Genomic DNA, 24855 nt, shown 5'->3' with positions numbered 1-24855 from the left:
TCAGATCATCATCAGGAGTTTATTTTTTTTTCACTAACGCATTCAATTACGACAGGCAACGCTCTCACGCAATGCGAAAATAAAAATAGTGCTGTAGAACACATCTTTATACTAGTATGGGTGTCGTTTCGAAATATGCCGTGCGAAACAGGGTTGCTAAATTAATCTGTATTTTATTTCTTCTGAATAATACAGTTTTAAACTGGTTGGTTATTAGGTTCGTGTGAACAGATAAGCTTCCTTAATTGATCATTGGAATATATTTTTGGATTATTGTAACGTTTCATTTGATATTAACACATACCGTAATCCCAAATCTACAAATTGGGACCCCTTAGAAGAGCACTTGGCGACCATACTTTAGGGGTACCATCCAATAATTGAGTCTTAGATTGGTTTGGATAATGTTGTCGATGAGATCAGCTCACGCGTAGTGCAAGAATGCAATATAAAGACTGTCCCAGAAATTATGGTCGCAACCAAAAACCGTTGCCATTTCGCAATGGTTCAGAATCTGTCAATTGTTATGGCTGCGTTCTGTTGTTTACACTCTTCTCTAACCACTTGTGCAGTTGTTTATTCGTTTTCATTAGTTTGTTTCGAAATGCGTCGACTTTCAGCAGAACAACGTCGAAAAATTGTGTACAAATGGTGCACAGAACGCGGACTGTCACTGAGAAAGATAGCAAAAATGGAAGGAGTAAGTGAAAAAGTCGTGCGAAATGCAATCAGGAAGTTCGGTGAGGATAACACCTTTAAGGATAAACCGAAAACGGGTCGAAAAAAAGGTCCTGCTAACCCTCAGTTGGATAAACGTTCGAGCAAAAGAAGGAGGTTTCAGTTCGGGATGTGACCAAAAAAGTGGGCACTTCGAAGTCAAATGTTCTTCGTGCTAAAGAACGTTTGAATCTTCGAACCTATAAGAAGCAGAAACAACCAAAACGTAATTCGAAACAAGAAGCATCGATCAGGCCGAGGGTTCGAAAGCATTACAATACGATTCTTGCTGGAAATTTGAACAGCATAATCATGGACGACGAAACATACGTGAAACTCGATTACAAATCCTTGCAGGGACCACAATATTATACGGTGCGAGAAGGGCAGATGTTAAACCAGTCCGAGACATCGATTGAAGTCGAAAAATTTGGTAAGAAAGCTATGGTCTGGCAAGCAATTTGTAGCTGCGGTAAGATTTCGAAACTCTTCATCACCATTGCTTCAATGAACAGCGAAATATACATCAAGGAATGTTTACAAAAACGACTTCTACCCATGATTCGAAGCCACAAGAATCCTGTTGTCTTCTGACCAGATCTTGCTTCTTGCCACTACTCGAAATCAACGGTAGAATGATATACTACCAAAAATGTCACTTTCGTCCCAAAAGACATGAATCCATGAATTGCTCACATCTTCGACCAATTGAGGAATTTTGGGCATTAACGAAGGCACATCTTAGGAAACATGTCTCGGCAGCCGAAACCATTCAACAGTTCGAAAAAGATTGGGAAAAAGTGTCAAAACTTGTCGCCTAGAAGTCTGTACGGAATTTAATGAGGAACGTTCGCAAGAAGGTGCGCCAGCTAGTCTACAATGACTAAGTAGCAAATGTTGAGAATAATATTCTGTTGTTGTAGTCTAATATTATCAGTATAACGAAAAAAATTTGAATATCTAACACTTGTGAATTATTTACAGCGAAATCAAAGTGCGTGCATACTTTCTGGGACAGTCTTTAATGCTTAGAAAATTGATTAAAATGTAAAAAAGGTGCCGGATACGACTGTATGATCCAATGTATGTAAACTGAGCTTCATACTTGTATAAATCGGTCCTTCAAATTTGGTTTAAGGAAAATTGTTTCAGAATTAAAAGAAAAGTATCATTTTGAAACGCAATTAATCAAACGCGCGAATTTTATTAGCAAACCAGTAAGTTTACTAAAAGTGTTGTCTTTTGTTTTAGTGACTACTTTAGTGAAATATTTGGTTCGAATCCGTCGTCATCCCTTAACTAGACAGCACGAACATTGAACATTCCAGAAGGCAAATCCCAGCGAAACCGATCATCAATCACGATAAAACAAATAATTTACAGTCGATTTTCCAAAAAACCCGTTCACTTTCCAAACACGTTTTCACCACCGACATCAACCTCTGCTGTCCAGCAAAACTCGATTAATGCATTCTTGTTCAAACAGATCGAAAATCTTTTCCTCTACAGGCCTCCGTGCTGGGTGCTGGTGCTTGGAAAGGAGCAACACTAAATTTGTTAGCTTTTCTCGAGCCAATCGGTCCCCTTTCCCTGAACCCTTCTCATAAGGCGATTTGCTCGGTCTAAATAGTGATGTATAGATTTTGCCCGTGTAATAAAATCAATTATATCGATGCTCGCGAACAGAAACCGGGATGGGTTTTACGGGTCATTATTTTTCTGCCTTTTTGGTGCGTGGTCTGCTACACTGTTGCTCTGTTTATTTCCGGTGGTGCCCTGTCATTGGATCACCGGTGTCTGCCTGTGTGAAGCCTTTCAGTTTTATTGTGTTACCGGAACGGATGCGATGTGTGCTAATGGAGGGTGTTGTGGCGATTTGAGTGCTCTGGTGGTGGAACATCAAGCGGCAGAAACCGATATTCCTGAGTTTGATGTCGTAACGGAAATGGGACGCTACAATCGGGATCGGGTGGTGGTGGGTTTGGTGTGTGTGCGTTTATTGTTTCACTGACGGAGTGGTAATTTGCCAGGAAAGACACAGACATAGGAAAGGCGGTGAAATTGGGTTCTGGATTCAATAAAATATACCTGTCTCCCCGGTGGTACACGTGGCAGGCAGCGAAGGCGGCCCTCTACCGATATTGTTCACAGCGATCACATAAAACTCATATTCGGTGTACGGACTTAGCGTCCGCACGACATAGAACATGGTAATAATGCCACTGATTTCACTGAACGCCTGTGGACAAAAAGAAAGAAGAAAAAAATAAACGAGAAAAAATGCCATTAATAATACTGTCAATTATTGAGGATTAATTTCATCTTTTCGCGCCCTTCTGTAGCTTTCGCTGGCTCCGTAGGAGGGTGGAAAATAAACACGTTCCATGTTTCGACTTTTGCCATAAAACACCCACCTGATTAGCATTCTTCGGTTTATACTGGATAACGTAGTACTGCAAATCCTCCGGTCCCTTGTACGACCATTCCAGTCGAACTTGAGTAGCGGTTACCTCCGATATCGTGACGTCAGTTGGTGCTGCTGGCAGTGCTACAAATGACCAGTTCGCCGTCATTAATCCCACCGTATCCCATAGCAAATAAATTACTTACATTGCACCTTCACCAGCGTTGCTGCTTCTATGACCCCGAGAGTTGAGGACGCGACACAGGTGTAATTGGCACTGTGCCTTATATCACTCAGTTCCAGAATGTTTCGTCCGACGGGGACATCGTTCTCCGGTGTCAGATCGTGGTCGATTCCTTGCCGCCACTTGACGTACGGCATCGGAGATCCAACAGCAACACAGGTCAGCGTGAGGTTGCCCCCCAGCATAACCTCGTAGATGGGCTCCGGTGGCCGGGAAAAGGTTGGCGGAACACGACGAACTTTTACGTACAGGCTCGTCTGTTTCGTGTGCTCGGTTCCGACGGAATTCTCGGCAACACACTCGTAACGACCCATGTCACTCTCTTCGCTGTTATCTATCTGTAGACTACCTGTGGGACGACGAAAATTAAATGGAATTAATGCTTGACAAAAACATAACTGATTAGAGTTAGTTCGCATCTAATAGTCTAGTTGAATCCTCGTCCCGCATTTCTACTTAATTACTGAACCACTCCATTGTAAATCATCCCACAGAAGTACATAAATGCAGTACAATTTTTGCTCCAACAACCGGATGACTTAGTTAGTTCTTGATGTATTCGTTATTCCGTGAGGTGTGACGATGATGCACAGCCCAGTGGAAAAAAAGCGTGCGGAACACTCAGTTCTTTCACCTCACTCTCCAACGCATCCTTGCAAATGTTCGCTCGCTTAGAGAGCAGGTGGAAACGAACTTTTCAAATGTATGTTTGGTGTAGAAAAAGTTTGTTACAAAAACGTTTATCCGCAAGCTAGCGCTGTTGCGTTGTTTGTGCAACGGCAGGCAAGACAAAAAAAAAGCATTCTGAGAAAACACACACGAAAAGCTTTTCCCATTCGGAAGTTAGCTGGTTCTAAAGTCATACGGTTGGAATAGTCATCTCTCGGGTGGGTGCTGTTCCTTTGTTCATCATACAGAATTACACCTGTTTCCTTGGTGAGTGCAACTGGTTCTGCGAATAATGGATTTCGCTTTATGTTTTACCACAACGATTAGGAACGGGGAACGGTTGTGCAAAAGAAGAGAACTGGCTAGTAGATTACCAGAGATGTGGGCAAAGAACTCTAGATGTACACACACGCCTCAGCGAGTAGGTGTATAACTGGAACTGAAACTTGAGTCGATTAGAGTGCTATTTTTCATCCTGGATAGCAGGAACAAACTTCACAAGTAGCTGTCCACTGGAATTTTTGTTCACTCGGTCACATTAAATGCAATCGAAAGAAGTTTCCATCACAGGTAAGGACATGATTTGGGACATTTTTTTTTCAACACACGTGTTCATCGAAAAACTACAGCTTCAGTAAAAAACGGTGAGTCGTGAAGTCATTACGAGGTTTTTGAAACGCCGAATTCAGGATCACTTAAAAAATGGAATATTACGAAACTGAAATTCTAAAATAAACAAAGTCTGGATATTACTTTGTTTTGTGGAATTTAACCTTCTGTTTCAGCAGAATAGCGACACAAGTGGCTTGTTAGAGTAGCACCCTTGGCATTTATCCGCCAACCCGGGCGAAACTGAAACTCCAATTGAATCTAAAATTTCACCGAAGCGTTTAATATCAGTAGAAACTACAGCTTTTTATTGTTATTTATATACAATTCAGGAAATCTGAAAAAGAATATTCATTAATATTCCAAGAACGACCGTCCACTTTTAATAATTCATATCGTTTCAACGAGAGACTGGACCGATTTCGATTAAATTAGTCGCAAATGGACGGTCTCCTTGTCGGCCTCAGATTTTTACTTTTCGATTTATGTCAAAATTTTAAGTTTTTTGACAATATTTGTCACAACTGAGCTTATGAATAAAATATGTTTTGAAACTTAGATTCCGCACGGTGATAGCTATCCAACAACACATAGATTTTTATAACCTGTTAATTTTTGACGAAAATATTGATATTTTTGTGTAAGGGACTTTTCTACCTATTCCAGTAGAAGGAGTTTTGTCCTCAGCGATGTTTGGAAGCAAAGTAAAACACGATTTTTAATACTGTTGTACGAAAAACTTAACACTTAAAAGAATGTGTACAGCACTTTTTTTCATGGCGTTTCGATTTTGGCACGGTTCGTTTTTGGCAACATAAACGTTCTAATATGACATATGTATTAGAAAGATGGCAGTATTGTCGAATACAAAACAATTTTATATTTATATTTGATTTAAACTGCTTACAGCAATAACTGCTGGAAGAACATAACTTCTTACACCCATTCGAATGAATCAGTTTGTCGAGAACAGCAAATGTGTGTGTGAGAAATAATTTCACTCAATTTTCTCGGAAACCTTAACCGCTTAACAGCTTAACCGATTTCTACAAAGTTAGATTCATATGAAAGGTCCTATCCTCCCATACAAAGTTGATGAATTTCATTTGAATCTGACTTCTGGTTCCGGAACTACAGGACGATATGTGTAACGCAATTTAAAAAAAATGTCATTCATTTTTCTCGTAGACGGTTGAACCATTTTCCTCCATCTAAGGTTCAAATGGAAGGTCTCAAGACGCCATGAAAACTTCTTTTTGTTTTAAATCAGATCCGACTTCCGGTTTAGGAGATACGGGTTGATTTGAGTAAAAATGTGAATTTCACACTAATTAATCGGGTTGGATTTTGATAGTCGATGGCCAAACAAACTTATTTCGGTTTAACCGGTATTCGGTTCTCGAACCCGGAAGATACCTAAAAAATTTTATTTGGAACGCACTATAGTTTCTTAAAGATGGCTGCACTGATTTTTGAAAAAAATTGAATCAAATGAAATCGTTTACAATCTCTTAAATGAATTTAACTGACTGAATTGAACCGATTTCCGAATTCCGGTATCCGAAAGTATCGGGAATAGAGGAGCTTTATCGTTCTCTCAAAGAAAACCAAAACTAATTTCATAAACAAAAATTCAAACTGGAAGATTTATGGTCTAATACAACATTGGTGAATTTCATCCGATTTCAGTTTTCGATTCTGGAATTACAGGGTGATGCGTTTTTAAAATTTAAACCATAATAAAAGATGATGACACCAAAAAAATCTTTAAAGTTGGGTTGGGTTGGGTTCTGGAAGTGCCGTAAATAATGATCAAAAACTCTAGTGGAACTCACTTCGACACCTCATGGAATGCTTAAACCCCCCCCCCCCCCCTCCGGGCGAATATTCTCCAGAACTATCGGTGATTTGCGGTGTCCACTATATCTCATCGCAGACTTATCAAAAGTGAACAAATGAACGCAGCAGAGTTAGAGAAGAAGTTTTTCTAGACCCCAACGTTTCTGTTTGATTTTTTTCATTTTTTTTTAAATTTTTGGTGGTTGTTTAAAGTGAAAACTACGAATTTTCACGAAAACATTCGCCATTTTGTAGCTGTTAAACCTCCCCAAAGTAACAAACAACGAAAAGGAAAACGTTGGGGTCTGGTTTTTTATATTTAGAAAATTTGTGCAAAATTGAAAAAAATTGGTGCAGTAGTTTTTGAATGACGATGGACACGGATTTTTAAAACCTGCTTTCGAGGAAAATGCGTTGAAAGTTTTTCGTCTATGAAATTAATGGTAACAATTAATTACTCCAGTGAGCCCATAGGGTCTAAAAATTTTCAAAAAATAATTTTTTTTTCTTTTATAATTTATTATAATGAAACTTTTCAAGAATGTTTTGACAAGTTTTCAAGTCAATCGAAGTAGAAATCTTGGGCCTGATGCGACGAGCTCTTGCTTCTTCGCAGAATGAGATAGCCATAGATAAAGGTCCATAATTTCCAGAGTTTCGTTCCAATAGGCTTGAAAATTTCACAGAATATTCTGGAAATGTTTTAGTATAAGAAAATATAAAGAAAATAATAAATGATTTTTCAAAAGTGTTAGACCCTACCCGCCCCTTAAGCGTTTAACACACTAAACGTGGAAAGGAATAATTTTTGCAAAAACTGAACTTAGTTATGGCAACTTTACAACAAACCAACTAAGAATGAATACATTGAATAATTTTATGGTTTCATACAATTTTTCTTTTCGATCCGACTTTCAGTTCCGCAAATAAGTGAAAAGTAAAATTATAATAATGTCATGAAAACTAAAAACACCGTAAATTCTTCATGGTTTTATGACAAGTAGCGTGTTGTTACGCTGGAGTTCTTTTTATACTGTGCAGTTTCATCCAGATTCGACTTCCGATTCTGAAATTAGAGAGTGATGAGTGACAAAATATTCAAACCGTCATACAAAATGACTATGCAAAACCGGTACGCATCGGTATGTGCTGGTATGGAAGTAGGGAGCACCACCGCCTTCGCGAACGAAGCACACGCAGTGCGCTTTGTTCAATTTCGTATAGCGTGTATTGAACAACGAAAAGAGAGCGAAAACTTACACCGTTATCAGAACACAACCGAATTTATCGGCACCAAGCACACATCAGCACGTGTTTCTAATCGTTTTGAAGAGACCACAACACCGGAGCAGGCACAAATGGCTCTTTCCGGTGTTTGGTTTGGTCGATCACGGTGCTGCGTCATCGATGTCGCGGTTGAATAAAATCATAGTCACTTTACGATAGTGTGGCAGAGAGGATCAAAGAATTTCAATGGATTGAAGTTTAGTTGAAAAGGCATGCATTGGAATATTACCCGATCAGATGGTAATAACAGAATTATAACAACTGGAGTAATTTATTTCAGAAATAATTTGTAACAAATTTTGAAAGATTTTTGGCTGGTAAGTTGTTAAAATAACAAAAATCATAACAGAAAAGACTCTAGCGGAAACAAAATCGTAACAGATTTTGAAACGTTTGTATTACAATTATTATGGAATTAGATATAACTACAGAAGGCCGAAAGCAGGAATTTATAACAATAGTTGTCATAAATTAGATAGCAAATTTAACACAGAAAAACTATATCACAGCCAACTTTTAACATCGTTCCAATAAAAAATTGTTGAATGAGTTTTTTATTACATAAATAATTTATTTAGTGATGTGGTTTTTTCTTTTTGTTTTTTGAAATTCTGATAATTATATTTCGATATGAAGTAACGGAACAACTAATTTTTTCAATCAATGAACTTTATAATGAGTCTTGCAAATGAAAATAAAACATCATTACTGATTTTGTTATTATATTGTTATCATAAGTTTTAACTTTCAACTGTTTTCATTTGTTAAATATCTCAAAATAACACAAATTGTTATACATATCAACTGTCGAAATACTTGTGTTATGATTTTGTTATGTGCATCTGATCGGATATGCTTCGCGAGAAATTTCAGCAGCTGGTTCTGTAGTGCTGTAATTACAAATGATTATATAAATAATAATAAAAAATAAATAAAAAAAATCCGATCACAAAAAATGGTTTATGATGCTATTTGAAAAATATTACTCCTCATTTTACTTGAATTGCCTTTACAACAGTAACAGGAGCACAGGTTTTCGTTTTTGTTTAGTTGTCTCAATCGAAAAGGTGCCTGAGAGGTGAATCAGCCAGCTTTAATTCAAACAAAGTCTTTGTCTCTATCATATCTGCAGTAAAACTTCATTTCAATCGATTATTATTAAATGAAAATGAAAGCCGTTGACTGTCAGCATATTCCTTCTCATTAATTTTACTTTTGTTGCCGAAGCTCCCAGAATTCGTCGTCAATTGAATAACCGTACCTAGTCACTTGAAGGTTTGCTTGCTCAGTTTGTAGTGCAAAGTAGTCTACTTGCTTCATTGTCTTCCTTGTCTTCACTGTGGGTAGTGAGCAAGTGCGAATGAATAGGCATAAACATAAACTCGATAACATAAAACTCTCTCCGACCGTAATGATAAATAGAGGGTAGCGATTCTCATTTGAGTTTTCAATTATCATCAGCAAATTAAAATCGATAATTTCGATTGTTTGGAATGTATTGAGATGTGTTTCGAAATATTAGACATAAAAACTGAAAGAAAGATTAATTTATGTTTCTTTTGTAATTGATATTTCAGTTATCATGACTGTTTTACCTTTCATCCATTATCTTGAACCTATTCGAATGTTTACATAAACCTCGCTTGAAGGCCGCTCTCTCATTGAATTGTATGAGAGATTTTGTAAATTCAAGAGATAAACTGACGGTGGTTAAACTGAGCTTCGGTATAAAGAGAAACGAATGAAGGACGGAATGATGCTCATTCGGTGCGACAGCGAAGGTTGTGTGTTAGAATGTGAAGTTTGAAGAGTGAACGTCAGTGTGTGGACACATTCGATTTCAATTGAATTGAATGAAGTTTTAAAGCACTGGTCTCTATAATCAACATTTGAATGGAATAGTATTTTCGCTGAACTTTTCATATGTCGGTCAAAATGCCTAATTATCATAAAATTTATGACACAGAGAAGTACGAAAATTTCAAAGCATATTTTATAACTATTTGAATTTGTAGGCTTAACTATTTAATGGTCGTAGAAACTTTTTACGACTGTGACGGTCTTCGGGTTCCGGTTTTGAAAAAGAATTGTCAAAAACTCTATCGGAGCTTGCATCGATTTCTCATTAAATGTTAATGAGAAAGACATCGTTATATCACTAGGTGGATTAAAACAGGTTTTTTTTTTATAAAAAACAGTGTTTCATCAACACAGGCAAATCCGAACTGAAAGCACATCAACTAAAAATACTGTTTAACCGAAAGTCATGATGTTTTTACAGATGACATCAAAAAGATGTCTCTATTGAACGCTATAGGGATTTTCAATTAGTGACGCCATCTGTCCAACAGCTTGGGTACTTTTATTTAAAAGATATTTTTTATTCAGGCCTATATACGTACAAGCTTTACGTGGCCGATTGAGCCGATTTTTTAAATAATTTTTTTAGTTGGATCTCGTTGTCACACTTTTTCTAGGGGAAGAGAAGCTTCCATTTCCCTCCTGCTCTTCGTTCGTGGTTCGTCTCGTCATCCATTGCCGCATCGATGGTATTGTTGTCGATTTCCGTCTTCTTTTCGTTGCTAGTTGCTGTAGATGCACCTTGTTGTATATTGGTTGCAATTGCTGGTTGGTTGGAGGGTTAGTTGTTTACTGCAGCTGATGTACTTTGTTCTATAGGGGATGATGATGGAATCGTTGAAGTGAATGCTTCATTGTTGTTGGTGGCTGTCACAGGTGTACTGAGGTTGCTTGGGGTTTGTGTGAAGGAAGCATCGTTGTCCTTTGGTGTAGTTTTTTTTGTTTCGATTATGGAGGTTTTTAACCTTAAACTCATTCGCCTCTTCGGGCCAGAAAAAATTTCTGACCCTATGCGCCGGATGGGAATCGAACCCAAGCGGGCTGTGTGAAAGGGCATCGACTTACCCATCACGCTATACCCGTCCCCAGTTTGGTGTAGTTGTCTCCTTGTCCAGTTTATCACATGGCTTACCGTAGTGAACAGCTTTTTGGCAATATTGACATGTGGCCATCTGATTGTCACAGGTAACAAGTGATTTGCACGGAATTCTTGTATCTTGACCGAAAATCACATAAGAAGGTATAGGCCTCTCCAAGTGTATGCGTAATAAACGTACGCCATTTAGAATACCGGGGAAAAAATTCTTCCACTTTTCTTTTTCGATAGAGAGAATCGCTCCGTATTGGGACATAGTTTTGGTAATATAAGAATCGGTGACGCTTGAGGGAAGATCATGCACACGCACTTCTATAGCACTATCTTCCATATATACTGGAGTGTTGTACTTAATGTTCTCGTGCTCCACATAGTGCACAATGTTATTGTCTCTTGCGAATTGAATTGCATCCAACTTTTTATAAAAGTGGATGTAAACAACATTATTTATCTTATTACATTGAAGTAAATGCACACGTTTAATGTCAAGATGCATTTGCTCCTTAAGCAAACTTTCAAGTTCTCGTATCGAAGGTCGAATTTTGCACTGCCTGAAGTCAACAACAATTGTATTCTTTCGTGTCGGCGGTAGCTTTTGTTCGTTTGGTTCACTCATTTCGAGGTCGTTCTATTGTTCACTACACAATACTGTACTTGGTTTCTTCTGTCCCGAACGTAAGCGGTTTTGTTTTATCGACTGACTTGGATGAGTTGTGAAACCGAACTGAGCTTGGGTACTTATGCACCGATGTGTCATAGCAACGCGAAATTTGATTTACGCGTCCCGACTTTGTGCGTAAATTGCGGTTCCAGTGTACTCAAGAACGAGTAAGTAAGTGAAGAAAAATAGCGGAAAACTGAAACGAGCAAGCTGAAGCCTTCTAATAATTACCTTCTACCAAATGAGTTGAGCATTATTATCGCATCTAAATTGATTTCGAAGTTTTATTTTTTTCAGAAGTGTTCAGAGGTTTGGATAATTAGATGAAATTCATTGACTGCATTAAGCAATCAACGCTTCAATCGTTTCGGTAACATCATCAGTAGGCAAACTTGTACGGCTCGCTGAGATATGTACCAGAAAGGTAGTCTAAGCTTCGTGAAAATCTAATTAAACCTGAAAATAATGAACATTGTAGGCGAAGCTTGCTGGTAGCATCTCGAATGGTTTGAAACGAACATTATAATACACAATGATTACGATCCAGAATGTAGGAGAACAAACTAGGTTTGGAATTATAATGTTTTCAGCGTCAGTGAGTTGAACCGTAGTTTATTGATATAACTAGTGTTAGGGTGACATGAAATGCAAGAAAATGGAGGGTTACAGTTCTTGGAAAAATAATTCATTTTACACAGATGATTCGAAGGTGTCTAAGTAATTCTTTACTGATATACAAGAGCAAAATGTATAAATAACTTTTGGGTTACCTTAAATCACCTCGAAAATATCAATCTTGACTGGTACACAAAATGTACATTTAGAATATATTATTAATGCTTGAACCAATCATGTCCCCTAGGAAATACCTATAATGACACCTTGGAAGCTACCAAACGTGAACCTAGTTGCTATCAGCATGCAGTAATTGAACCGTTGAATGAAATAGAATTATTCGAGTATGTTTAGAATAGCAACAATAAGCGCTAGATAGCCGACCGACAGTAGAGCAATAAACTGATCGAGCTGCACAATTGACAGTTGTTGAACACGGCACTGTCTGGATTGAAAGCAATAAACGATTCCATTGCTGGAAGGGTGCTAAATAATTCAGTGCGTTCAGAAGCATGGCTTTTAACAAAACCATACGAATGATTCCCGTTCTGACTGCTGCACACATATAAAAGAGATTGACTGCCGCCAGAGCTGGTCTGCTAGAAATATACATAGATGTAAGCACATTGTCAAGAATAAGAGAATACAACGTCTATTTCCCTGGCCGGTTCACAGTACGGATCTGCACAAAAGATGAGCTGGGGCTGCAATTTCTGATAAGGAAGCAATAAGTCGTATGTTGAATGTGCCAACAAGTCTTCCTTGCGGCTGACAAGGTCCCACCGGCACAGGTTGTAAAGCTATTTAATGTGACTACTCAACCTACGTATGCACAACATCAGTCAACATACGGCGGTAACTCGTGAATGATCGTCACTGGGAGCCAAACCGGGAGCGTTTCATCCAACTGATCCGCATATCTTAATCATGCAACAAAAGCGCACCTGTCCACATCGTTCCTGTCATCGGTTCTTTATGTGTAAGGGGGGAGGGTCGTATAGGAAGGTACGGGGGCGTTGGTGGTTAGAGATGTGACCGTGGATTAGAGGGGACTGTTATGCTCGACTGATAGGGGCGTTGTAGCAACATTATTGATTTCTTGACTTGACGTTCTCTTCGACACCGTCATCTGATGGATGGGTGGTGCATGGTAAGTTGAGAGGCTCAGCTGGCAGAGTGAATCAATCTAATGCATATATTAAACAAGGGTGTGGATGTCACCATCATCATCATCATCATCACCATCACCATCACCATCGGTTGTGCATCGAGGCTCCGATGAACATGCTACGTGCACTGCTAACTGCCAACACTATCCGTGCTCTCTGCTGCATGGAATGGCAGTTGCGGATAGCTCATATTTTATTCTGCTTTATCCGCTTCCCTAGTAGAATGTTTTAAAATGTATGGCAAAAGCAATTTCGGGAAACTTTCGATACATTATACTATCAAAGTTCTGATGGTCGGATAAACACAGAGCTAATTGTCGTGAATCGTTTGATCGATTTGGAGCAAAAACGAATTTGGTAAATTTTCTGAATTTGACCTTACCTCAGAACCCAATTCCTGCTGTCAAGGAAGTAAATCAACTACCTCTTACAAACGGCGAAAAAGCTCAAAAACTTGCTCAGCAGTTCGAAAGTGTCCACAATTTTAGTTTGAACGTTGTGAGTCCTATTGAAAGCGAAATCTCACTGAAATATAATCATATTTCGACTCAAGTACTGTTACAAGACGACAATATTGAGACGAATATTGATGAAATTAAGTCAGTCATTAGAGAACTTTAGAGCATGAATGCTCCCGATAATGATGGAATTTTCAATCCCCCCCTAAAAACTAGCACAAACATCAAATTATCGACCAATCAGTTTACTTTTTTCTATAACTAAACTTTTTGAAAAAATATCTTGTTGAGAAAAATGTCTTATATAAATATGATTTCAATTTTTTTGCCAGAGCAGTTTGGATTTCGTCATGAACATGATAAAAACAAACTCTGGGTAGTGATCTGTAGTAAATTACAAAGAAGCTTTAATATTTTCAGTGATTATTTGTCAAAATGGAAAATTGCACCGAATGTAGCAAAAACGCACTTAATCATTATTCCTCATGAGCCCAGAGATTCTTTTCTTGAACCAAACAATAGTCACGTTAATAAATTGAATGGCTAAGAATTGACATGGTCTGCTCAAGTAAAATACTTACGTTTAACGTATGACAAAAAGAATTACAGGATTGTGTACGAGAAACGACCGATCGGGATGACATTAAAAATGCAATTTTTAACCCTTATGCACTCGAATGGGTACCCGGGTACCTTTTCGAATTTCAAAATAAGAAATTTCTGAGTTAGGTTTAAACTAAGATTCTGCAATTCGGTCAATTCCAAGAACTAGTTGGACCATAACTTCTCATGCTTTGACTTTTCATTTTACAGTAAGGGGGGTCGAATGGGGGGGCTCAAATTTTTTTTATTACGTAAACACCCGAATGGGTACCCGGGCACCCACAAATAAAAATGCTTGTAACTAAGGCAAATTCCATCCGATTTGAATTTTTTCAGTACGGGTAAATTCAGAAATTTATCCACTTTTCGATGGCCGTGTATATTGCTGTAGTAGGTTCTTCTGGTTCCCGTTAATCCGGATTTCCGTAGAATGTTCCGACACTTGTGTTTTCCACCATAAATGTCATTTACTAATTTGAAACTTTTCCAAACCAGCTATTTGAGAAAGGCCGTACCAAAATGAAACATATGTAGAATACACAACGCTGCCAACTGTTGCAGGACATCTCACTTATACATATTTACATCGCCTGAGGCCGAGGGGCACGCAGACCGAATTGATTACATGTTCAATTTCAAAATTTATTGTTTTTGTTACATTTTCATTACACTCCTTATATTTTTATTACCTGAAATTTACTACTGCTTTCACTAATTTTGATTGCATTTAATTACATTGCATACATAACACAAAATTTGGTATTGCGTGCTCCTCGCAATAGGCCTGAAGTACATAATAATTTTCAAACTGAAGATAAGAAAGTGAAGTATATAAGGGAACATACATAAAGTACGTCACGCGTTTAGGGGGGAGAGGTTTCAAAAATACGTGACAATACATGGTGAAAAGATTGAGAAATGCTCGACAAAGGGGGAAAGGAGTGGTAGAAAAATTCAAAATTTTATGTTACGTACATAACGGATGCCCCCTGAAATATATAAACATAACAACTCAGCATAGCACTTGATTTCATATAGCAATTCTTAGATAAGATTACAAAAATACGTGAAATCCGTGTATAAATGCCTCGATGTCGGAACTCATTTAGGATATCCGGGTTCCTGGGAACCAGGAGCACCATGTCCATCTTTATGGGTACCAATCCCAAAGAGCTTAAGTTCCTGAATCCAACAGTGCTAAAATTACTTCAATCGGTTGAAAAATGCTCAACTTACAGCGATTTAAAAAAATGGGTACCCGGGTACCCATTCGGGTGGTTAAAGGTGTTTTTTTTTTCGAGTGCACAACGGTTAAACTCTCATCAACAGATTTAAATTTAAAAACCTGTTTTAATCCACCTAGTGTTGTAATGCTACCTCATATTATTCATTTTCTCCAATATATTACAGCAGAAATTTCAAAAAATACCACAATTTATAAAAAGTTTAGAAAAAAGTTTTGAAGATTTCTGTTGTATAATACTATTACATTGATATACTAAATTTGAATCTATGTTAGTGAAAATTTATTCAATCACATGTGAGAAAGTGAAGAGAGCTCCATTTTATTACATTCAAAATTCAGCAAATTATTTATGGGACTATCCATCCTTTCTCCAGTTACAGACCATCATGAACTACAAACTGGAGAAATTTACTAGCTAATTTAAAGAAAGAGCTTATGAAAAAATGTTCCTGAAATTGACATTTTCACACTAAACACCGTACACCCGAAACCAGGGGTTTGATCCAAATGAAAATTGGAAAATTCGTATGGTATGTTAAGACCTTTCAGTTGAACCTTAGAAGATGAAAATCGGTTCAGTCAAGTGAGTGACAAGATTTGTTACTCACACGTACACACACAGACATTAGCTCTTTTCGTCAAGCTGAGTTGAATGGTGTATGACATTCAGCCTTCCGGGCTTCGGTTCAAAAGTCGGTTTTCACAATGATTGTATAGCCTTTCTATATGAGAAAGGCAAACATAAGCCAATAATTGTGGAACACTACCTAGGATTCTAAAGTTTATTTTAGGATCGTCATATCATCGTCAAGTGCATTCAAGAAGTATTTATAATAATATGGATAACAAAATGCAATTGAATATGATTATAAATGCGAAGTTCCGCTTTCGTTCGTAAATAGAGATTTCTGTGCAGAACACACGCGACCGGTGATTTGTTTGCTATGTTTGATGCATGCTATTGGGTAACGTCGTATAATGGTCGTACGTGAAGTCCACAACAGATTGGTGTTTCCGACAAGCCTGATGTGAAAATTTCCAATGCCGATTCATATCTACGGATTTCTGATATCTCCGCTCTCTAATTCTTAGAAATTATGTATTTTGGTTTATTTTTCAGCAAACTACAGAAAATTTAAACTGAGAATTATTCAGTTATAATCACATAATCTAATTAATAATAATCTAACTATTTACTTCCTGTGGTTTGAAATCAACCATTTTTTACACTAGCGGAGCTATAAATGCAGAATTCTATCGATCTGAGTGTCTCCAGGAGAGATTGCTGCCTTTATATAAGAAGCATAGTACACCTCCACTGTTTTGGCAGGATTTAGCGTCGGCTCACTATGCCAAAACCACTCCCAATTGCCTTGCGGAAAAGGGTATAAATTTCGGTGAAAAAAATATCAATCCACCAAATTGCCCTCAGCTTCGACCCATCGAACGTTACTGGGCAATCGTGAAGAGAGTCTTCAAGAAGACTGGTAAGGCAGCTGGGAACATGCAGGAGTTCAAAAAAAATTTGGTCTCAAGCGTCCAAAAAATGCGATGCAACACTTGTCTGAAACTTGATGAAGAGCGTTCGATCAAAAGTTCGAAAATTCTTGAACGAATAACTTAAATTTCATTCGGTTTTTATAATACTCAATTTTAACCTCGTACAATAACGGATCAATTTTTAGTTTGAATAAAATATCGTTTTTTATCATAATTTGAAAGAAAAATTTGTGGATAGCTTATTTTCGATACACTCCTTACTAGCCTTACAATGATTCTGTACGCTAAGAAGTCTTCGAAGTCTGTTGAAACATAAAGGCCAAATTCTACAAAAGGAATGTAATGCATTGGCTTTACTGTTTGGTCCTTGAATTCCGGTTCAGAAAGTACCGTAAGCAATGGCCAAAAACCCTCACCAAAATGACATCTCATGTAATTCCTAATCGATTTTCACACGTTTGGAGTTTTTCTATTATATTTTGGGAACTTTTGAAAGACGTGTTGTTTTCGGTGTAATAGGCCGACAGGTTGAACGAATAACTTTTATCCACATAAGAATTTCGATAACCAGAACGTTTGCTCACAGTACAATTCGTAACGTCAAGTTATATTCAATTCATATTACACTAAAATGCTTCTCTATTAGAGCATACATCTGAGAAGTTGCATAGTATATTATCTCACATCGGTAAGGGCATATTCAGTAGTGTTCTAGTTCTAGATGCATAATTTATGTCAGTTTTGAAATTTAAATCTAGCAATTATAGTAAAATAAACTGGTAGCCCCAGCAGCGTTTTATATGTGTTTCAAATATAGAAAAAATAGTACACCAGTTTCCAATTTGACAGTAGAACTGTTCGAATAAATAAAACTAAAACGGTTTGCTGGGGATACGTTTGTTTCAGTTATATTATAGACCACCCCTATGAATCTTGCAGCTGCTGAATTTGCTCCAACACAGTATAAATGTGGGCAAGAGCCTCTCACGAAAGAATACTTATGTTAACATTTCCACGGTTATATTTTTGGTTTCCTTTTGTATAAACACGAAACTATTACCAGCAGCCCTTTAAAAAATCTGATGCTTTTCTTTAATTTCCATTATTTGCGGAGCATTTGCTGTTTCACTTCCACGTACGAATCAATGTTGTCTCATGCCCAGGGGTCCAACAAGTGATGCGAGGATGGATCTAAATGGAAGCTGCGTAGAGCAATGTCGGTACATATGCTAACACACCGTACAATGCGGTGAAATGATCTGTACAAATGACCTTCCCGCAGAAGTCTAGTAACTCGTAGAATGTACTCTCATTCTGGCCCCTCAAGCAGCACTAATACATTCCACAATTACCACCTATCTATGGTATCTATGGTACCATCCCGTTCGGAATATGGTACCCCTAACTAACTGGAGCGCTCCCAATTGCCACGGGGTGTTATTCCGTGTCACGATCGTTTCATTGAAATTTTCCACTAGCCCGTGCTGAATCCCTGCCCCATTGCTTTCCACTGCATCGCACTTACCTTCACTGTTGATGCTGTAGCGTGGATTGGTCATGTCGACACGTTTCATGTCCTTGATCCAGTAGATCTTCGGCGGTGGTGCTCCGGTTGCCTTGCACTGCATCACGGCCGTATGGCCAATTTCAATTACGCGCGTCGTAGGGCTCTGAGTGATGACTGGGAAGCCTGCTGGCGTTTTGTCAGCTGCAACAAGAAAACAAAGAAACTCAGTGTCAACATGGAAGTCGAGTACGGTTCGTTGGTTGGATGGTTGGTTGGTTAGTCGAACGTTCGGCCGATGGCTGACAGAGCAGCAGTGCGCTGAAGACAGACAGTAAGGTTGAATTTTATTAGTGTGAAATGCTGGAAAAGCCAACCGAGGAACAAAGAAACCGAAGCGTAGGAAAGATTTTTGGTCAGATGAAATTAATTTCTGATGACAGAATGAATGGTGAGTTGTGGGGGAAAAATGCCAGAGCAATTGCTTTGTTGATCTTTTCGTTTGTTTGTTTGTTTGATAAAATGGCACAGCATCGTTGAACCGTTGAAGCTATTCAAAGGAAACGACAGTTGATATTTGAGGTATCTGTTTTCGAATGGTTATACTACGGTATTTCACAAATCAAATAGAAACTTGTTCATCAAAAATAATTAATGTTGGATTTTGATATATCCATAACAGTTGATTTATTTTCGGAAGAAATCTATCAAACGATTTCATTCCCAACCACAAAGACAAACACTACCCAGGCGAGTTCGACATTATTATTTACTTTTATTAGTTCAACATGGGGAAAGTTTTTCAACTCGACTACAAAACAGTCTAATTCAATTTGAAAAGCTAACCGAATAGAAGGCGTTCGTTTTGAAAACAGGCAGCTAGTTTTGGAGACAAGTGCTAATAAAATCAGTTCGCTACCTTCCCCGATCCTCTCCACCCACCCCCCAACCGGATGATTAATTGAAAATTATTTGCTACCCAATAAACGAATCACATTTATTTTCCGGCAAAACTTGAGAAGGCTGCTGCCGCGTGGATGGAAGATCCACATCGTCACACACAAACTCATCCGCCGCCTCCACCCGTTGGAAAAGCGTGGCATAGTCTGTTATGGCAGGGAGGCCACCACCAACATCAAAGTCGTTATTATTCAGAGGAAATTTGACGTTTTCCGCCGTCTCCACCGTTGCCGCCGTCGTCGTCGTTTTCGTCGCCTTGGAATGCACATCTGGTACGAAAGTTTCCCTGTGCTGTAGAGTGCGAGATAGGAGAGCACCGTGTCGACAGCGTTGAGTCAATTTGTCAAACAGAACATCGCGCCAACTGTATAATAAGGACATTGTGTGTGAGTGTTTGTGCGGAGCGGGAGATACGAACAAGAAAGGAGGCTGGAAGTAGTGTGCCAGCTTAGCGACAAACCTCAGCAAAATATTCAAATGGGACGGATGAAATGAAATATTGCACCGTTTTCGAATGATGGCCGTTGCCACAGACGGAATGAGACTATCTAGGCCATGATTAATCTGAAATTCGCTACAGGCAACGGTTCACTCGCCCGCGAAATAACTTCAAATGTTGTTGAGTCCAACTTCTAATTTGTACCAAGAACAGCACACCGAAACTTGAAACGAACGATTGCGTAGGTTCCTGGATAGAAGTTGAACCGCTTGACTTTGCAACAATCACGCGGAACAGTGAAAATGAGCAAACGTACTTCCAAAAACCAAGGGTGTCCCATCAAGTACATTATAAAGACATTATTCAGAAATTAACCGCATAAACGACTTTGAAAGAAAACTCAAACACAACCGAGCTGCACAGTTATTACCGAAGCTTTTCGCAAAATCACTGTCAAAATTCCGAAAGGCAAAAACTTTCTCCACAAAAAGTGAAAATTAAGCCTACCACGAAATGGCTCGTGCGATGAAATGTGAATGGGAACTTCATTGAGCCAGAGATGTTGGCAGGATGAAATCATAATGACAATAAAATCGATGCTGAAAGAGCTTTTTTCTTCTTGTTGTTGTTGTTGTTGTTGTCGTTGACGATTTGTTCAATTCACGGTTGCCGTTATCCGGATTCTTCGGCGTCAAGGTACTAAAGTTCGTTAAACGTTTGGAGTTGACTTTTTTTACATAGACAATGAATTTTTAATAAAAGTAAAGTTTTTGTGAAGCATAAAAATATATCATTTTGGTGAATCCAACGGCGGGTGGCGAAAACAATTTGTTGCTTCATTTTCCTTCGCACTGAATTCACTACAAATTTGCTTCAGGAGTCATGACTGATATTTCCAGCCGTGCGTGAAGCTTGTTCAAGTTAGAATTCACGTTGGTTTAGTATAAAAGCTGACTAAAAGTAAAATGGTGCCCACAAAAAGACCTGTGATTCATCATTCAATAAGTTATGAAAGTTCATTTACGGTTACTTTATAGTATTCTTATTAAAGCTTCAAAGCTACAGCATAAAATGGTTACATTTGTCCAGTTCTAACGAAATCTCGAGCTCTCCTCTGGATGGAGCTTATCAGCACTCGCCAAGGGATACCGGCAAAGATTTTATTTCCATTTCGCACTGCCCTGGTGCTTCGTTGCCCAGTATTTTTAGACTTGTCAAAATACCGGGCAATTTGGAGCATTCATTAGCTTGAGGACCAAATCGATCTTATTGGCAATGTACCACCGCCTTGAAGTAGTGGCAGCTGGCCAAATCGAACCAAAAGATAATGCCTCTATGCTAGTGTATGAACGACAATACACGCATTCTCTGATATTATTCGATATAGACTTGTTTGTCAAACCATAGCCTTCTTCACAAATTTGTCGGTAAACAAATCTTTCAGGCATATCATTTTTGAGTGAGTTTAACGTATGTTTCGTCATATATGTGTTTCGTCCAAACGAGGTCGTACAAGAGCCTTGTACGTCTTTTAGCTTCGAAATTTTGCTTCTTTGTGTTGGTTCGGATGTTGTCTGAATAAGTACGACTTGTAGCCTTCCCTGGGACGGATGTTCCGCACCGAAAAAGTGAAAGTTGTTTTGTTGGCTATAACTCACCTCAACATTTTACTGTAGGTCCGCTAATTTCACAGCCCACAGTCTGTGTAGGTTTTGAGCACTCGACAAACTCCGGATTTTCCAGGAGTTTGTGCACAAATTTTTTTCTTCTTTCGAGTTCCATTTGTCGTTATTCCGAATCGAACGCGGACTACTTCGATCAAACTTGCACCAGTTTTTCTCTTCAGAAGTGTAAACAAACCAATGTCAAATATTTTTGATTCCCAGCACTAGATGTGTTATTTAGTGGTTTGGCTAAAAGCCGTTTTTGTGCTATGAGCACATAACCGTTTTCACTATTCTTTACGTTTCGTCTTCGACTCTTCAGTGCAGAACAGTTCAAATTGAACTATATCGTCGTAATGGTATTAATTTGTAGAATATACTATTAGATTATAATGGACTTTCGTTAAAGTATTTTCATAACAAATTGATTATTTCATCGTAATTTCACTTAAACAAACCATCGGGCCATATTTGAAATGCTTACAACTATCTGGTGCACAAGATCATCATAAAATTCATTTCTTTCAGCGTCAGGCCATTTTGTTTTTTTTTCGGGTGCAAATTCCTTGCGCAGGAAGTGAGTGAACTTTCAGTGTGCGATATAATGAATGAAAATGAAATGATTAAAAGAGTGTTGTAATGAGTTTTGAAGAAGATCTGTTTGTTTGGCCAGATTCTATTATTCACGGATGCATACTTGGATGGTTTGGTTACGAAATTTTTAGATGATTTCTGAATGTTTATTATCCTTGAATTCAGTTCCTTGTAGTAGGGTAACAGTACCCCCATTCATCTCAGTTCCATTAGTCATCTCATAAACGCTAACCATTAGTTAGAGTGAGATCTGCCGTCTCTGTTCGATAGTTTAACATTGAGAGTAAGATGAAATTAACGTGATTTCGCTTCGAATTTTCGCGTCGCTGATAGATTAGTATTAAACAATTTTCAAACTATTTTTTCGGCGCTATTGCTTTCTAGAGCCAAAGCAAAGATATTGTATTCGATTTTATCATAATTCGTTGATTGAAAGTCTAGTAATTGACATAATAACATAATGATTACTAATTAGATGACAATTGGTACAATAACTCTATGTAAATTACACAAAACTTATACACGAGTTAGTGATCAACATCGCTCTTAATTCCGTTCTTCATTCTTCCCAGTGAGCGAGGTTCAATGGTATCAGTTCCAAAGCCGTTTCCTAAGCAATTCTTTTTTATCTATAAGCTGAAAACACGATATCAGTTTAAAGTTCGCCAAGATTATCGTCACAACGCTACGCAGTGTAACAGAACACAACTGCAGATTCCTTGCCGAAGTAGCAGCTTTTGAATTCATTTCTAGAACTAATTAAATGTGGATTTGTATTTGTATAGAAAAAATAGCTTCTCCAAATTATTTATTTTGTTGCTAAAACGACTTGAGTTTGGCTTCAAACTTCCATTGGTACTTCAGTTAGTACTCGACTACAAAAACAGACAAATTAACCACAAAGCCCAACCCAACGATAAAATGACTAAAACAAAGGTCGATGAATTAAATAGTAGAAATAAGAATTTGTGAAAAAAATACTGCAAAGACTTGAACCCGTTGTTTTATCTATCCAAGGCCAAAGTTTTGCCTGTAAGACTACTCTGCTTGTGCAACATAGCGCAAATTCATTCCGGGGGTTGGGTAAATTTGCTGACTAAAAACGCTTGTAGAGTATCCGTTTTGTGTAAAAAATAGAAAAAACATTTCATTTGCGATTTATTTGTTTTGAGCTTGATTTTAAATTTTATCAGTATGCAACGAAAAAATCATCACTGACTCGAATGAATCCTTTCTCTCCAGAGAAATCATTTTCCCAATTGAACTACGCGGCGTGTGAAAAACAACGCAGAAATTTGCCTAATTGAGCCACATGTTCATCTGTGTACGAGTGCTACACAGTACAATTATCAGTCTCGCTCTGCAGCATCATTCCGCAAGAGAGCATCCCTCACACATTTACCAAACCTATTTCTTAAACATTTTTCACAGTCCGTTTGTTCGTTGATTTTTCTTTTCATTTGCTTTGCGTTTCGCCTTTGACAAATCAAAACATTATCAGTTCAAATTGAGAGGCCATTGCCACTTAGAAATTCAACTCAAACTGCTAATGCATGGGTTATAGTCTTCAAACCCGACCTTTATTTTAATGTTCCTTAAACTCTGTTAGAATCTCATAAAGACCCTATTCTAAGAATAACACATCCTAAATTTTCAATAGAGAGCTTTTCTCTTATATGTATTCAGTATTGAAGTTTCCTCGGTCATCTCGGAAAAACAGTTTATTTCCTTTTCCAATAAGTTTAATTAAATATGTGATGAGAATAACAATACGTACTCCTTGATAGGAACTTACTAAACAGAGAGGTGTTGTATCTGGCGGAATTATTCCAACCAACAATCGATCCGCTAGCTTTTTGTTCTATGCCGTCAGTCGTGAACTGAATATACTCGATTTCTCCCCGATCTGTGTTCGAAAATTGTGCAATTTCAATGCGCAAAATGTTCCAAATAAAACATTCATGGGTCGCTTTGAAGAGCAAATGTGTTATGACCGCAAGTTGTTATATAACAAGCACCAAAAATAAAAAGGTAATGTCAGAGAACATTAATACAAATGAAACTGACATGCTTTTTTCACATTTCCGAATATCAATAATCGTCTGTATTAGATAATTGATCGTGTGAATTTAGCAGCTTTTACACGGAACGACCGAAATTAGCTCTGTGCCTAATTCGCATTACTGTTTTTGAATTAGTTGATTTTAACAACAAAATTTCCAAAATAACTATGAAATTAGTTAAAATTGAGAATTTACTTTGCTGGAAAAAACTCTTATTTTTAGAGAATTTGTTTAGTTGTCGAATATCCTGGACAAAAACCAGCAATATTTCAATCCAACACGAAATTCTCATTGACAACTAATTTGTTATTAAAATCAGAAAATTTGTATCTATTTTCTATCACCACCAGTACTGAAGGACAGCACAAAGAACACAAAAATGAAATTGGTTTAATTAACAAGTTTATTAGCCAAAAACCCATGAGAAGTGTCAAAGTAAAACAATCCATTAAAATGCTAAAAAGGACAGTCTTGTTGAAACTGCTTGCAAATTGTTTTGAGGTTTTTTGCATGTGTTACGATATATCCATATATAAATTTCTGATTCGATTTGTAGAAATGACGTAAACTCTTAGTGGAAAGTGTATTTATTCAGAATTTGTGCGCATTTGAAGCGATTGTGCGAAATAATGTTTTTACGCGGAACAGTGAAGT

At 37.8% G+C, this 24855-nt stretch overlaps 1 protein-coding gene across 11 annotated transcripts in view; it reads right to left on the bottom strand.

Annotated features, from left to right (window-relative positions):
• The window catches only part of LOC131429493 (tyrosine-protein phosphatase Lar), a 415517-nt gene that overhangs the window by 116984 nt on the left and 273678 nt on the right, over positions 1–24855 (bottom strand). For all 11 annotated transcript variants that reach the window (XM_058593632.1, XM_058593642.1, XM_058593640.1 and 8 more), the window contains 4 exons: positions 18503–18685; positions 3328–3714; positions 3132–3265; positions 2806–2956 (listed from right to left, as the gene is read on the bottom strand). In XM_058593632.1, coding sequence (XP_058449615.1) covers positions 2806–2956; positions 3132–3265; positions 3328–3714; positions 18503–18685 — 855 coding nt within the window. The remainder of the gene's footprint in view (positions 1–2805; positions 2957–3131; positions 3266–3327; positions 3715–18502; positions 18686–24855) is intronic.

This window comes from Malaya genurostris, chromosome 2 (assembly GCF_030247185.1).
Source record: "Malaya genurostris strain Urasoe2022 chromosome 2, Malgen_1.1, whole genome shotgun sequence".
Classification (NCBI taxonomy): Eukaryota; Metazoa; Arthropoda; class Insecta; order Diptera; family Culicidae; genus Malaya; species Malaya genurostris.
The sequence above is the reverse complement of the archived record's forward strand: the minus strand, read 5'-3'. Positions and strand labels throughout refer to the sequence as shown.